The sequence below is a fragment of the Trachurus japonicus genome, chromosome 12 (genome assembly GCF_045865225.1).
Source record: "Trachurus japonicus isolate A0001 chromosome 12, Traja_1.0".
Lineage (NCBI taxonomy): Eukaryota > Metazoa > Chordata > Actinopteri > Carangiformes > Carangidae > Trachurus > Trachurus japonicus.
This window is the reverse complement of record NC_140918.1, coordinates 16510616-16527039: the sequence shown is the minus strand read 5'-3', so window position 1 is coordinate 16527039 and position 16424 is coordinate 16510616. Positions and strand designations below refer to the sequence as shown.

The following is a 16424-nucleotide window of genomic DNA, read 5'->3' as shown; positions in this document are numbered from 1 at the left end:
GCACAGATCTGAGGAGACGTCCAGCTCAAACCCTGAACTTCACTGAGGAAGAATGGCCCTGCTCACGTTCCTGCTGTTTCTCTCCATTGGTCTGCACTGCAACGGTAAGACACAGCAACTTTATCAGCTGTAATTTATTATTTATTTATTATTATTATTATTATTTATTTTTTGTGAAATCCAAAAAATTCAAGCAATGAGATTATGTATAGTGACGATGCCCATTCATCTCCACAGCTCTGACTCTACATGCAGATAGTTTGCAGACTGTTCCTGAGGCTACGAGACCAGTGAGTGATGATTCTTTATTTATTACAACAAAACAGTGTTTTGGAAAACATTATAAATTAAACACAAAAAAAATAATCTGATTAAAAGCACGATTTACTGAAACCACAAGTATCATTAAAAAAAGTGACTTTACAATATCCCCCAAAAAAATGGTTTAGGAAATGTATGCTGTGACCTAATTGTGTGTGTTATGATGCATTTATATTTATCATAACCATTTTTTCATTTTGAAGACCAGTCATGCAGTGATTGAAACTGCACGTAATGAATTTTGAAACAAACTGAGATGTGTAAAACAATGGTGTTGACCTCTGTTAGAGAGATCTGAGATTTGCATTTCTTCAAAATCAGGAAGCACCTTCATGAAATTCAAAGTAGCTGCAAAACTTTCACGCTTACTTCGTGTTTCGGTCTTGAATCTTGTGGAACTGATACGGCCGTAAATGAAATCATCAGTGTAATTTATCTTTAACAAATGCAACTAAGAATTAGGCAGATGTGAATTGATCAGTTCTAGGTGCTAATTAATTTTCATGATGTGACTTGTGTGGTTTTCTACCCAGAACGGTGACGTCTGCCAGGACTGCACCAAAATAATTGAGCTCCTTGTCGATCTGCTTTCCAATGCAGACATCCAGGTGAGGGTAACAGCTGACCAACAGCAAACACTGATATTTGCTCATTGATAACAGAACTATGTCTATATTCATAAGTCAAGATTAAAAAACATACTCTGCTATCTCAGATCTAGGATCTGTGGTTGAATACTTTTTATGAAAAAAAAAAAAAAATCAATACCCCTGACGGTTGTCAATACCCCCACCTGTTCCTTTATCTGTTGATCACATTCTTCACACTTTGAGATACAAATCATTTGTAATCAGCCATCAGTGAAATACAAACACACAATAAAGGAAAGGCCTCTTTTTGTACTTCCTCTTCTCTATGCCACAGAAAACTGAAATGAAATTTAACAGACAGTTTCTGTTTCTTATTTAACATTGAAAATCCCCTTTCTCTGAGTGTGACCTGGTCACTGAGTCAAAACATAAATATATTGTTATTCTCTATCTTAGTCCATGAAAGAGGAACTTATATGACCTTTATTTTATGTTTGTTGGGTTTCTTTAGAGCGAGAACTTGCGATAACTTTACTGTCATTGAGAGTAATCTTAATTTAAATGATAGATGAATTATAATGTAATGATTTACAATATATTCTATTACTTATTAAAATGAGTTTCTATAAGTGTAACAATCTCTGTGCTTTCAAAGATCTGAAGAAAATTAGGTTTAATAGAAACAAATCTATTCATGAAACATTGCCACAGTTTTCTGACCACTTTTTTTTTTTTAATTTTAGAAAAAGATCATGAACGGCCTTGAAAGTGTGTGTGACCACCTGCCTGGGCCCCCCGCCACCGCCAAGCTCTGCAAAGACGAGTTGGAGAAAATGTTCCCTCTGGCCATCAACTTCATTTCTACTATTGCAGTAAGTGTCAGAAACAGCAGCCGTGTGACTGCTCTGCTTTACTGTCTGTGAGTTTCTGTTCTCTCAACACACCTGTCCGTCTCTCTGTAGAAACCAGACCAGGTCTGCAAAATGATCGGGCTGTGTGGCTCCTGTGGCAAACAGGACAAGATGCTCAGCTACTTTGTGAACGCCGCCCTCCAGGCTGCAGGGACAAGTGAAAATGTAGGTTCAGTACAACGCTCAAAAAGAACAACATTGTATTTGTGAAAGATGTTTCTAGTGCTTCACTCCCTCTGCCGTCTGTGTCTGTCTACCAGGCGTCGCCCCAGACACAATGCTCCTTCTGTCTTTTCCTCGTCAAGACTCTGGAGGACCTGCTGCCTAAAGAGAGGACAGAGGTGAGTCACACACACAAGTTACAACACAGTGAAGCAACAAACGTGCATACGAACAAACACAGTGTCTTTTTGTCCTGCACACAGACATTTGAATGCCTCCAGACCACAGTGCGAACAGTGCAGCCCCCCCCCACCACCACCACCACATGTTATCATGTTGCTGTTCCTTTACATCCTGTGGGCGACTTCATGCCACCATGAATGACCCAGATCTTTCCACATCGCACTGCAAATATTCCTACATACCTGCTCCACGCATGTGGCTGCCTGTGTGATAATACTTTTCAGATACTGATTTGGTATCTGCCCACACTCTGTGATTTTACATTGTCCTCTGTGTCCGGTCGGCACCGAAGGAATTTGGCTGATAAACTCTCAGGGATAAAAGGATTATCTGAAATTCAGTTGTAAGGAATGTCACAGAGATATGAAAACTTAACGGCATCAAGAGGTTAAGTTCTGTTCACTCTTTTTTTTCTAAATTATTATTATTTATCTTTGATTAAGTTTTTCTTTTATATAATCACTCTTTCTCCCAGTGGTTCCCAGCCTGTTAGTGGGGGCCCACTGCTGGGCCACAAAGGTATTACAAATGGACCAACTATGCCAAATAGGATGAATTGAACTGTAATTACATAATGTAATATATACATAAGAAATGACTAAAATATATTAGTAACTTTTTTTTATGTTTTACATAATGACCTTTTAAAAACAGGTTAAAAATACTTCCTTTTTCCTTCTCACATGAAGGCCGATCACTGTGATAAGCCGGTTATAGAAAGACAAGTGACTCCACACTCATCAAATAAAAGAGAAAATTTGAGTTCCCTGGGTTTTGTTCAATTGTAATAGAAAAGAATAGAATATCCTTTATTGTCATTGTAACATATTACAATGAAATGCCAAACCAGTCGATAACTGTCCAGTAGTGTCACTAAAATAAAATAAAAAGTGCTCTGACAAGTCATTATTGTTTTGGAGTCAGCACATTTTTGAGATTTAAAGTGGAACAGGCTGAGAATCTCTGCTGTCATGGCTTCACCTCAGTGAGCTCTGATAATCTGTCCACACACACAGGCTCATTTTTCCTCTCTGTGTTTTTCAGACGGCTGTGATCAACCTGCTGGAGGAGATCTGTCACATCTTTCCCTCTTCCTACCGCGACCAGTGTGAGACCATCATCGGCGAGTTCAGCAAGTCGGTGATGGACGCGGTCCTGAGCTACGCCACTCCTCAGGCCATCTGCTCTCTCATCCAGCTGTGCAACGGGCAGGAGGCTGCTGTTGTGGGTCAGTGTGTACTTCAGTCACTTGTGCACGGCTGCAGCTTTTTTTTCATTATGGATATCTCTTTGAGATCGATTGACTCATTAATTTCTCAGGCTATAAAATGTATAATTTAAAAAAAACTAGCTCAACACTGTTCACAGCAGATTTTAACTCGTTATAGCCAAGTCTAACAAGTGTATCTAATAACACTGGCCCTGTTACATTTGAGTTCAAATGGCAACTGTGAGAGAAATATTGTCAATTTAGTGGCATTTCTAAGAAACTGAAAGCAGAAAGTGTTCATCCTAAAGCCTGATCATTTATCAAGTATCAAAATGAATGAACCTTGTGTCTGATAACAATCAATCATCATTCAAATGTCTCTGTTCCCCTTTTTCTCAGACCCGTGCACTTTGGCATCATACAGGTGCAGAGACACGCAGACTGCCCTGAGATGTGGAGTAAGTGAACAACAGTCATGGTGTTAGTTACCATATTAATGCACAGCAGTGATCTCATTGACTTACATGGACCCGCTCTGCTCCACACAGACCCTGTTCTACTGTCAGAGATTCGCCTGGAAGCCTCTCAACTACAACACACTGTAACGGGCTGAGGTTGGTGGGATTTCACCACAGATCTGTGACATATCAAAAAAGTAAAATATAAAATGCATAATGTCTCTAAACTGCTTTTTTTTCTTCCAGGTTGGGATGAAAACAATGAGTCGACATCAGTGCCACCGTGGATGACTCAGCTCTTTCAAACCAAAGCTGCCAAAATGCAAATATTACTCCTCTTGCTCCACAGCTGTGGCCGTTTGTCGGTACTTCATTCAGATAGGGATGTGGTATCCTGCTGCAATTTGTGATTTTTTTTTTTGCTTTGTACACGCTCTGCATAGAGAAACAGAAATCAGGGACCTGGGCTGAAAACATATTAAAAAAAGATAGGATAGAGGATTACCAGAATGGATCAGAAGGTTAAATGCTTTAAGTTTTTCGACTACGCTGCACACTGATTTTTTTCTACTTTTAATTAAGAATTTTCTTTTCATTTTTGTATTAACCTCTTTACTATATAAAGTGTCATGGCTTCATCAGCTTTAATGAAGAGTCTTGCTGTAAACTTCACACACAGATGATCTCAGGAGAATGATCTTCATTAACTTTGTTAAATGAGGTGTGAACTGTGTATTTTGGGCGGTGAAACACAGACTCGATCTTCTGCCAATAAAGAAGCTAACCACCAATTTTTCAGATTTTTTTCTGAGTTTGTCAACACTTTGTATTAACATAAGCCTGATGACAAGTTAAATCTAACTTCAGTGGTAATGGTTCCTGACTGAGGCGACGGTCAGAATAGAAAGTTTGCTCACTTCTATTCTTTTTAAATACCTGCATCTACTTTTCACTATTTTAATTTTCCCCTCTACACCATTTTGTTACAACCACCACATGAAAATGATGATTCAAACTGATTATTAACACTTGCAACATAATAAATCAAAAACATTATCTGACATAAATATGTTTCATGATACACAATAAATAGCCAAAAGCCAAAAGCATGTCATTTAAGCACAAGCAAGCGTGCAGTTTATTTGAAGGGTTTAAAAGAGAAACTTCAACAACAAATCAGACTTCTCAGTGTGAATCATTGAAGAGGGCAACTTCAAAGCCTTGGGGTAGAAACTGGGAGTGGGCAGGGTGAACAGGTAAGAAGTCAGGTATTCAGGGAGCAAAGGGGAAGGGGCATTGCAGAAAATTAGAAAAAGGCACTTTAACACACATTCAGCGACCACACTGACAGACTCACTTCCGATCTTTTTCTTTTTAAAAAAAATTGTTCAACAGAAAAGAAGAAAAAATTATCTTCCTCCTTCACCCACAGGAGACCATGTAAACAGGCTGGTTTCTCTGTACAACACCAACCGAGCATTGGCCTCGTCTGTGGGTGAGCTGGAGGACGCAAACATTGTAAAAACAAAAAAATTAAAAATCTTCGAAAGGTTAAGTCAGTTCACCAGATAATGATCACAAACAGATCAATTTTAAAATGCTCTCGTAGCACCAGCCTACAGCTCCTTTGAGGTTTCTCTGTAGTACACTCAAGGAGCCACTAGGTGATGCCAGAGGAGTCAAACTAAAGACAACGTATCAGTGTTGGAGTAGAAAAAAAAAGCCTCAGATTCAGTGTTGTGTATGGGGACACAGTGCCATCTAGCTACACGATGAAGACATCTTTAGACGATAACTGTGCACACAGCTCGGAGCAGGGACCAACTGCGGCGACGCTAACAGTGAATGCTAATCTCACTCGGGGCTTACGGCTGGCTTAGCGTCAACTATGCAACCACATTGTTTGGACAGACATCCAGGGGTACGAGGGTCGAGGAGGAGGAGGAGGAGGAGGAGGAAGGGAAGCATTCAAAAAGGCATATACTGTGTGTTCACAACAGCTTGGGTTCAGAAAACTGGCCGAGGTGCCTGGCACGTTTCCTCCCTCACCTTGACTACATACATAACATGTCCTACAAAGTGAAAGAAGGAAGGAAGGCAGGAAAAAAAACTTTTGTGACTTGTGCCGACCATGACGCACAGTGTGATGGCGAAAAGAATGAATATGTTTCTTTATAAAAATGAATGAATAAATAAATAAATAAAAAAAGAAGTTTCAGCCACAAGCTCAACATTTACTTTGGGAACTACTGTACATGTAACATTGATAACAGAAGCCTTTAACTGTTTCGGGACAACTCCGAGAACTAATGTGCTGTGTAGTTCCAGAGGAAGAGTCACAAATAACCCACGAGCATAAAGTTTACATATCTGATCCCTGGTTCCTTCTCATTCATTCACTCATTCATACGTAACTTAACTCGAGAGCAGTAACGTCTTACATTCACTAAGCTGATTGTGCGCTGCTTCTTATCTCTTTGTCTTGGTCTGTCTGCGGCTCTGCTCTTCTTCGATACCACTTCACTTTCTATAATCGTACACCGGAGCGACTGAAGTTGTCGGGGGGGGGGGGGGTGGGGGGGCTGAACGTGTGCAACCGAGTGGGAAAACCGTGTCGATAATGTAACTTGTGGGATACATTAATCAGTTGTCCTTCTTTGTTTCAAACTACTAGGTCCAACGCTAGTCAAATGCCACTATATAAATCTTTCAAGTACAGTGTTTGCCATTGGATAAAGGCTGACCCTGACCGGACGTCACTGAGCCTGGGTTTCTCTGTAGCTACACCCAGAGCCAGTGTCAGGAAAGGGTGAGTACTGTACCACGGCTTTATCTTGGTCAGTAGAACATCGACACATTCAACATTATCTGAAACATTCACATGACATCTAAAAACCCACGAAAATAAATTAAATAAGAATATGGAGTGATTTCATGGTGCAGCCCAACATAACCACATGGTCATTAGCAGCTTCTGACTTCTCTGTAAAACGTCAGAAAAACATGGTCTGAAGGGACAGCACGGATACAAAAAGATAGCAGATTTTCTTTTATATAAAGTGTTTGACCCCGTTTGTGCCGTTAAAACTTCAAAAGCAGGGGGGAACTGAGGTGGTGCAACACAACATGGCTCTTTAACTTAATAAAGTTTGGTGAAATGTGACATAATGTGTTGCTGTTAGAGAGAGAGAGAAAGTGATCAGTTCTACGTCCAAACTGCAGTGAGGTTTTTGATTTTAAAAAGCTGAGGAATACCAGAAATGTTTCCATGACTGGTTAATATGCTCATGGTCCAGTTGGAAATATGTCTGAATGTGAACTGTGAATAATTCCTTCCTATCAGTGTCGGGGAACTAGGCGACTCATGCGAGCAGAAGTTGGCAACAGAGCTCAAATCTATACGCACTCTCTCTCCCCAACAAGCTGTTCAGCTGAACACCTCAACAAATGAAATACTACAGTATGATGTTCAACACCAACAGGTGGGGAAAGGGCATCTTCTCATGTAAGTAGAGGCTGTGGTGATGCGGCTGTATGTGCAGGGAGGAAGGAGGAGGAAGAGGAGGAGGAGGAGGAAGAGGAGGGAGGGAGGGAGGCAGACAAACACACAGGTTTGTCTGTAATACACCTAAGGCCCGCTGGGAGATTAGAGGGGAGGGTTCAATACTTCAGCTTCTTGGGCTCCTCCCATGAAAAGACGTCGCGACCGAAGTGACCGTAAGCTGCTGTGCGCTGGTAGATGGGCTTCTTCAGGTCGAGGTCCCTGAGACAGAAATAAAATAGTGAGTTAGAAAAGCCTTAAAGTAAGGGTAAAGAGTGTACAACAAGGATTTTAATTGTTTATATTTGTCAGCAAAAAAAAATGAAACTGGACACCACTCCGTACCTCACGATAACTCCTGGACGGAGGTCAAAGTTCTTCTTCACGATCTCCAGCAGCTCCTTCTCGCTCTTCTGGGACGTCCCATAGTGGAAGATGGAGATGGAGAGGGGATGGGCAACTCCAATGGCATAGGCTACCTAAAAAAAAAAAAGTTATCAGTGATTCACACATTAAGAACTTCAGCTGAGACGGAAGAGACACTCTGAAAACACTTAAAACCATTAAGCATTCAGACTATCTCTTTTTCATTATTGAAAATATTTGGGGAAAGTTAAGGTTTTGGCTTTGGAATTTGCATCTGGTTCTGGATCTGGAATAGTTCAGTGTATTATTATTAATATTATCTAGTATTTGTTAAATATCAATATTAAAATCACCATCCAGCATCTGACACATAAAGCAAACACAATAAAACCATTTGTTTGCTCAACAGTAACACCCTCAGGCCTAAAGCTACCAACATGCACGCACATTGTAATTTCAATTTTCACTCACCTGAACCAACACACGCCTGCAGAGCCCAGCTTTGACCAGAGATTTGGCCACCCAGCGTGCAGCGTAGGCAGCCGAGCGATCCACCTTCGTGTAGTCCTTCCCAGAGAAAGCTCCACCTCCGTGAGCCCCCCAGCCTCCGTAGGTATCGACGATGATCTTACGCCCAGTCAGACCAGCATCGCCCTTTGGGAGAGAGAACAGAAACATTCAAATTCATCCAATTAAAGTTCATCACTTTAATGAACTTTAATAACACTTTAACGATCTAAATGCCTTAAAGATGCACTTGTGTCTCACCTGCGGTCCTCCGATGACAAAGCGGCCGCTGGGCTGCAGGTGGTACACGGTGTCCTCGTCCAGGTAACCGCTGGGAACCACGGCTTTCACCACCTGCTCCCTCAGACAGACACGCATCTCATCCAGACACACGCCCTCGTCGTGCTGCACGGACACCACCACGGTGTGGACACGCAGCGGCACCATGGCGCCTCGGTCTTGCCTGTACTGGACGGTCACCTGAAGTGGGCAAAGAAAATAAAAAAAATCTATGAATATACAAATAATTAAACATTGATGTACGACCAAAAAAATTATATCAGTTGTGTCGTGGATGTCATTATCTGTACATCAAGGCGCCGCTTTGTGTGTCTAACCTGGGTTTTGGAGTCGGGTCGCAGCCAGGGCAGAGTTCCATTTCGGCGCAGTTCGGCCATCTTGGCGTTGAGCTTGTGGGCCAGGACGATAGTGAGTGGCATGCACTCCTCCGTCTCATCGGTGGCATATCCGAACATCAGGCCCTGTCAGAGGAGCAGTCACAAACCGCAGCATGAATACGGAGCAGAAAACGGCGTGACAAACTCCCATCACCACCGTGGTTATTTCCGGTTCCTGTCAACCCAGCTGTGCGCCCCTCAAACACAAACATAAATGCAAGAACCCTCCGACCTGGTCGCCGGCTCCCACGTCCTCCTCCTTACGATCCAGGTGAACGCCCTGAGCGATGTCGGGGGACTGCTGCTCCAGAGCCACCAGCACGTTGCAGGTCTTGAAGTCAAAGCCTGCAGAACAAGACGACTGAACCTCAGTAAACAGTTTCAACACTGATCCTCCTTCAAATGGTGTATGTTGTACAACTAAACTCATCATCATGTGTGAACAAGCAGCATGGAGCAGGTCTGCCTAGGTTTGTCTCATTCACAATAGCGTAATGCAGGGGCATCAAACGTGCAGCCAAATGTGAAAATTATAAACAAGAGGCATAATATTGTTGAAATTGCATTTATCTTTCTCAAAAAATTCCAGGTTGTTGAAAATATTTTGTAAAAGAATAGTAATTAACTGTTAACATCTTATACCTGTACTTCTTTGCACTAAAACAAAGGGACAAATGTAGAGCTGCCGTTATTTATAGGTTATTATGCTCTTATTTTAATCGCCCGGCCCACTTGGGATCGCATTGCGCTGTATGTGACCAGTGAACTAAAATGAGTTTGACACCCCTGGTGTAATGTAACATGTAAAACACTGGTGTCTGCATCTTTCCAGGAATCTCCCTCTGGTTCAGCCTCAGGGAAAGATCATCACCTGGGAGGAGTGCAGAGCTGTCTGCGTCTCCTGAACAGGAAACCTAATTGGCTTTAGGTCATTACTCACAACCAACAGGTCTTTTACCTTTTTTTTTTAGTCTCTATTGTTGATTAGTTGCTTTAACTGCATGAATCTCAACCCTAAAACTCACAACAACCAGCTTCCATCACTGTACCTTTGGAGGAGTCGTCATAGCCGATGTGCCTGATGGCGTCTCTGACAACCTTCTGGTAGTCGACGTTGGCCCTGGAGGTGATCTCTCCGGCCAGCAGGATCATCCCCGTCTTAGCAACAGTCTCTGTGGACACACGGACAAGCAGTGTGAGGGAGGAGAGGGAGAATAAAAAGGAAGGTGGGGGTAAGAAGGAGGTGGAGGGGACGATTTTAAAGACAAAAACTCTGTTGCCCTTTCAGTATATTAATCTGACTTCTATATTGATTAATTACTTGTTTGGTCTGCGAAGCATAAGAAAACAGTGGAAATGTCCATCAAAATGTCCTTCAGCAGAAATACAACCTCCACCTGTGTCCTGTTTTCATGACCACAGTCAAGACTCCTAAATCAATTTCACTTTAATCCAACAAGAACAGTATGTCGTCACTTTTGAGAGTTTGGGACTGTCCGATATTTGGCGACTTCTTCATTTTTCACTTTAATGATCAACATCTAAATCTACTATGTAAAACTTTTAGTCTTGGAGCAGGATGAAAACAGTGTGACAGTGTGTCTTCAATTTGCATGTGTGTCGCAAATATACTGTACATATAAAAGTTACTGGTTGTGAGTTGTTGGTGGCAACTTATTAAAGTTGGGTGGATCGCCAGCCAACACTGGTTAGACTGGTTCTCACAGACAGTCGGACATTTTTCCTGCCAATACATCCTCAGACTTAGTTGCTCAACTTCATACCCTGGCAGTCGGTAACGATCCTGAGGCTTAGGTAAAACCAACAAGCAAAGACCAAATAAAGGTAATTTGGAATTCAAAACATCCAGTCTATTGAGGATTGTATTTTCAAGCTTTCATGACCTTAATCTCTGGGGTATTCATGTGTGCATTATATGGTCATTTCATCGGACCAGAAAATATTATAAAAGTACACAGAGGATTGATGGTTTTAGCTCCAAGAGCTCATTCCTTTGGTTGAGTCTCTATGTTTTTCTACCTGCCTCGTCTCACACATGCACACATCATCAACACGTACTCATATAAAGAGCCCCTGTGGTCATCTTGCTTTGCACTTACCACACGCTACTTTGGCATCAGGGTCTTGTCTGAGGTGGGCGTCCAACACGGCATCACTGATCTGGTCACAGATCTTATCTGTGGAGTCACACATGAGAGATTTTTTTAACACGCCTGTCGACACAAACACTTGATCCAAGTTCTTCTTCCAGAGAAATCAATACACACACTGTGAAAAACCTGAATAAAGGTCTAAAATAACAGGCTGGCAGTAGCATGCATTCATGCATTCAAGTTGTTTAAACCTCTGTCAATCCTCAGGTCCTGGAGGGTCAAGTCATCCTCCCTGAAATACTCTTTTTATTATCTATTTATTCCCCCATAAAACTCAGGACAGGAGTGACAGCATTACAGGAACAAGTGAAGCTGTTTCAGATGTGTTTGAAATGATTTCTTCAGCCACTAAGTGTAACATGCTACGTATAAAGGATCACCTTGAAGCACATCATTAATGGAGATCTCTGTAGACGCTCCTACTGTCCTCTAACTATAAAGTGTGTGGATGTGACTACTTTACACCCACAGTGGAGCAGCAGCCCCTGCAGTACCTATATTTAGGAGTACTGGTAAGCCTATTATCTGTTTCAATACAGCTGCCCCCACTGCCCCAGTGTAAGACAGAAAACTGTGCCGTATTGTAGGACAAGCTGCTGAATAAATCAGCAATTAATAAGCTGCATGTAACAGATGGACAAACAACACCAACAGTCTAACACAACAGTCCTGCAACAAATCCAACGTTAATGAGGGTTCATAATGTTCAGTTTGCAACTTTAAACTGATTTAGGTGTGTTAGTCACTTTGGAGACTAATAATCTGCCCTCGGTAGAGCCTTCAAAATAAAGCTGAAGCAAACAGCTGCACATTGTAGGTGTCATTTCAGGGCTGGTCCTATTGGACTGAATTAGTTTTTAGTGGGGTTTACCAAATAAACCACTAACTGAGAGTATTTACACATGGCATTTTGAAGCTAAGCTACACTGACATATAGGAAATGGAGGAAACTACAGACTACTTTATAACTCACTTATGAACATTGCTCCTGCACTTTAATCAAACATTTTGACGTCAGTCTTATTTCAGTCTAACCACAGCACAGTTTATTTATAAGCACAATGCTAACCTAATGGTGGTAACAAACCTGCTGCTCCTTAATGAGCACATATCACATCTGGTTTCAGCATCACTGGAAACAACTGACATGATGCAACAATGGCTATGTTGACTTAAATTACACAACCTCAGCTTATACTTGTCACCAGCTACACACACACACACACACACACACAGACAGCTTCTTATAAGGAGCAGACACGTTGTAAAACCATCTAAAAACCCGGTGTGTAGCTGCATGATTGACAGGCACCAACAGTCCTCTCTCACACACACACATGGGGTTAGCTTCAGCAGCTAGCCGCCGTGTTGTTAGCACCCCAAACCCCGAGTTTCCCTCCGTCTGTAACACCGCTGCTGTGTTTTTTTCTTTTACCGTCTAAACCACACGTAGTGCTGCTTCTACACTTCACCTGGAGCTCGTGTTTTCAGCGCTGACAGAGCTAAGAAGAGAAGGAGGATGAACGAGGCTCCTCGGCGAACAGCTGACAGACACAACACAACACACACACACACACACGGCCACATGACCTTGTTGTGTGGGAGGCTAACAGGATGCTACCAGGCTAATTACGGGTACTGAGAGGTAAAAACACAACTAAACTCACCGGGGTGTCCTTCTCCGACCGACTCGGAGGTGAAGAGGAAACAGTCTTCATCAATGAAGGCGTCGTGGTTGTGGTAGCCGTTGATGTGGGAGTTCATTTTCTGGAAGAATAATTAAAAAGTCTGTGCAGAAACACCGACACGCCGTTAGCTAAACTAACTAGTACGGTTCAGGAGGAGGAGGACACGGTGTTGTCGGTCTTTTCTTCTTCACACGGGGTGTCCTACTGTCTCTGTGTCTCTGTGTCTCTTTCCGCTTTCCTGCTCCCCGGATGGATGAACTAATTGCGGGTCGGACAGCTCTACTTATTCGCCCCGACAACTTCTTCGGACCCTTCCAGTCACTTCTCCGCAGCCAATGTTGTTGTTGGGCCCAGACCACGTGGTGCGAGGGGGCGTGGCCCCGCGAGGACAAATAAAATAGATGCTGCCCGAGGTGAAAAGTAAAGTAAAGTAAAGCATCTTAACGGCTGCTGTAAAGTCTATTTGTTTTGAATAAGTCACTTATTTGATAGGGATTGTTGTGGTGAAAGTGTCCAGCTCAGGCCACTGTTTATTTTAGATTGATTAGATTGATGTTAGTATTTTACCTGTTTAGGAGACTTTTACAGGCCTATTGTAAAGCCTGGACTCATCAATGGGAAAAGGACAATAAAACATTTTATTTCAAATAAATGCATTAATAACCATCTCTTACTGAAACTGCTTGGATGGGAAAAGGACAATAACATTTCAATAAGAGAACCAAGCAGTTTCTTATGTGTAAATATCAGTAGCCTAGGCCCACTAATATTTACTGATTTTGTTCATTTAATTATTTTTTAAAGGTGTAAAACTATCTGTGTGTTTCACTTTTAATCAGATGCCCACAGCTATGAAAGTATTCAGCATTTTACTTTGGCCTACTTTAATGGTTCCCTTATGATTTGAAGAGATACATTCATTCAGTCTTTGATCAGAGGTCAGAAGTCATGTGACAGGTTTTAATGTTGTAATTGATCTGTGTATATTTTGTGGAAAAATGATTTAAACTAAAAATTACTGTGAGTTTTAAATCTAAAATGCTTCAAAAATAATTGTTAAAACAGGACAAGGACATACGACTACATCAACTAGCCTATATCAACTACAACACTGAAAACAATTACAAACAATTGTTTTTATGTCGTCGCTGATGGTGTGTATCCTTTTTCTCTGTTATTTTACAGCTCTTTATGAGCCTAGGGTATCCAGTATCCAGTATTTTCCTTACAGCAAAAAGAAGTGAAAAAGTGCTAGTCTGACACAAAGAAAATCACAAGACAATCAAGACAAAAGATTTGTAAGCTGTAAGGATTATCTCAAAGAGCTTTGATATTCATTACTCTACAGTGAGATACTGTCTGACAACTCTCCCTAGGTCTGTGTTCACAGTCTGTCTTATATGCAAATCAGTGGACATGGTTGCATGGAGCCTGTCATGAATACTACAGAGGAAGCTGCTGCTCTCAGGAAAAAGGGCAGGTAAAGGCTGGTTAGATGAAAGTAAGGTTTTGGAAGAACATGCAGCACAAACATGAAACACCATCCCACAGGTGAGAAGTCTGGTGGATGAACATCAGTGATGTTAGGGCTTTGTTGCCTCTAGGCCTGAACAGCCCAACTTCACTGAGGGGGAAATTCATTTTACTGTATCTCACTGGACGGTGTGTATGGGTAGAAGTTATAGGTGATACAACAGGACAATGTCATTTCACATCAAAGTAAATCTATTACAGAAGAGATGAAGCAAAGGGAGTCCTGCCTGTTGGAGACACCCAGTCATAATCCAGACCATAGTCTAGTGGAGATGCTGTAGCATTATTTAGGCATCCTAAGAATATGTCTGAACTGAAGCTGTTCTGTGAGAATGATTTATTTATCCACCTCCCACTAATAAAAACATTAATAAATAGTAAAAGACAGAAACACAATGGTGAGACATAAAGTCACATGGACATTTAAACCCTTGTCTAATTAAGAACCTGTTTGAAACTGCTTTTTAAAAGAATCAGCATAATTTTAAGTTTGCCTCAAGTCTTGACCTCAAGTGGGTATAGGAAATCACTAGCAGCCTCTGACCCGATGACCTACACGAGTGTGAAGTTGTATAAAGTCAGAGATGTAGTTTGTCTTTAAACCAAATGAACCAAATGAATTACAAAGAATATAAAGCAATGAATGTTATCTTTCTGATTACAATGTGCACCAAGGTGAGAACATGCACACGGTGTATCTCTCTATTGTATCAGACAGAGAACACACAACACGAGAAGTGAATCAACAGGTACACAATAAAAGTTTTCCAATGTGCTGCTTTATCTGAGGAAAACTACTTTCAGGTGGGAAATGATTAATGTTTATGTTTTATCTGTGCTCCGCTGCAGGAAGCTGTAACTGAGCCACTGTTTGACGTTTGGTCAAGCAGATCTGATCAGCAGCAGAAGCTCTTGTGGTGCCAAAGCGGGTTCGACTAGTTACTAAAACCAGGGTTTCTCCTACTTTTTGCCACCAGCACTGTGAATATTTAATGGATGTATTCAAATAAAGACACAAAATATTCTATTTGCTTGTGTGATATCATCTTGAGCACATTGAAGATCAGGCATTTCCAATGGGCTCATAACGTACTTTTTCACTTTTAAAAAGCTTGAATTTAAAAATCCTATTTCAATATCATAAGAGTCTGTCTTTATTGCCAGTTTCATAGGAATTAAATGTTTTTCCTCTTCTGTGTTTGAGGAGAGGGTGAAAACAGTTGTTACAATGGATCAACACTCTCTGCAGCTTGTACATGTGAGTTCAAAAAAATGAAAGTATTTGTAATAGTGAACCCGAACGTTGCTGCGTAACAGATGTGATGCATCATTACTCCTACTGCTGGCATGAGTTGATTTATTTTTGGTCGCCCATCCAATAAAAACTCAATAATCGGGTGATTCTTCTCTCTGACTGTGCAGTTTGTTTCGCCTCTCGTTCCTGGTGGCCACTATCTTTGGTTTTAGATCCCCTTGCTAATCCAAAAGTGATTATCTTGATTACAAACATAAGGGCAAACCATAAGCTGTGGCTGTGCACACTCATCCATGTCTCCGTAGAAACCTCAAAATCTCCTTTGTCTAAACTAATTGTCTGGATGTGACTGACGCTTGTGCTTTTGTTTTTTGTTTCCCCCCCTACTACATTTTATCAGCGGTGAAGCATCATCTTATGCTGTTTTCTGTCAGCTCTGCTCTGTATCAAATTCCCAACTTGAGTCTTTTCCCTTCTCTTCACTTCTAACACATGTACTGTAGTGCGAGATGTAGGTTATACGCTTCACTGACAGTCAGTGTGCTTTATCTCAAGTCACAAATAAGTAATTATTCTGGCAAGAAGGCCTGTGTCAGCTTGTCAAAGTGTAATCGGCTGTTGGATCTGTTGTCAGGGAGGCTGAGCTGAAGTTGATTAGATGCACTTTAAAAAACAAAATGTGTCATCTTGTTATCTTTGAAGCAGAGGGGAGGATATCGAGTCAAAAGGCTAAAAGTCAAAGCGAAGTCACGAGGAACTACAGGTCTTCTCTCATTTGGTCACATCCG

At 41.5% G+C, this 16424-nt stretch overlaps 2 protein-coding genes across 2 annotated transcripts; one reads left to right on the top strand and one right to left on the bottom strand.

Annotated features, from left to right (window-relative positions):
• On the top strand, window positions 1–4408 carry sftpba (surfactant protein Ba). The gene is made up of 10 exons (XM_085793567.1): window positions 1–104; window positions 238–290; window positions 855–929; window positions 1655–1783; window positions 1874–1987; window positions 2083–2163; window positions 3272–3455; window positions 3837–3895; window positions 3986–4051; window positions 4142–4408. Exons 1-9 carry the CDS (start codon window positions 53–55, stop codon window positions 4040–4042), a joined length of 804 nt encoding a protein of 267 aa, XP_085649693.1. The 5' UTR covers window positions 1–52; the 3' UTR covers window positions 4043–4051; window positions 4142–4408.
• Window positions 4409–5006: 598 nt separating this feature from the next.
• mat2aa (methionine adenosyltransferase 2Aa) lies at window positions 5007–13206 on the bottom strand. The gene is made up of 9 exons (XM_085793561.1): window positions 12828–13206; window positions 11107–11184; window positions 10036–10158; window positions 9219–9331; window positions 8927–9070; window positions 8571–8789; window positions 8274–8456; window positions 7782–7915; window positions 5007–7658 (listed from the first exon to the last, which is right to left on the bottom strand). The coding sequence occupies exons 1-9, from the start codon at window positions 12922–12924 to the stop codon at window positions 7556–7558; spliced, it is 1194 nt and encodes a 397-aa protein (XP_085649687.1). The 5' UTR covers window positions 12925–13206; the 3' UTR covers window positions 5007–7555.
• Between the last annotated feature and the right edge of the window lie 3218 nt (window positions 13207–16424).

Coding starts and splice junctions, on each gene's coding strand:
- sftpba (XM_085793567.1), top strand. CDS start 53: ATGGCCCTGCTCACGTTCCTGCTGTTTCTCTCCATTGGTCTGCACTGC. Junction 105..237: donor CATTGGTCTGCACTGCAACG/GTAAGACACAGC, acceptor TCATCTCCACAG/CTCTGACTCTACATGCAGAT. Junction 291..854: donor TTCCTGAGGCTACGAGACCA/GTGAGTGATGAT, acceptor TTTTCTACCCAG/AACGGTGACGTCTGCCAGGA.
- mat2aa (XM_085793561.1), bottom strand. CDS start 12,924: ATGAACTCCCACATCAACGGCTACCACAACCACGACGCCTTCATTGAT. Junction 11,185..12,827: donor GGTCGGAGAAGGACACCCCG/GTGAGTTTAGTT, acceptor GTGACTCCACAG/ATAAGATCTGTGACCAGATC. Junction 7,916..8,273: donor GCAGGCGTGTGTTGGTTCAG/GTGAGTGAAAAT, acceptor TTTTTTTTTTAG/GTAGCCTATGCCATTGGAGT.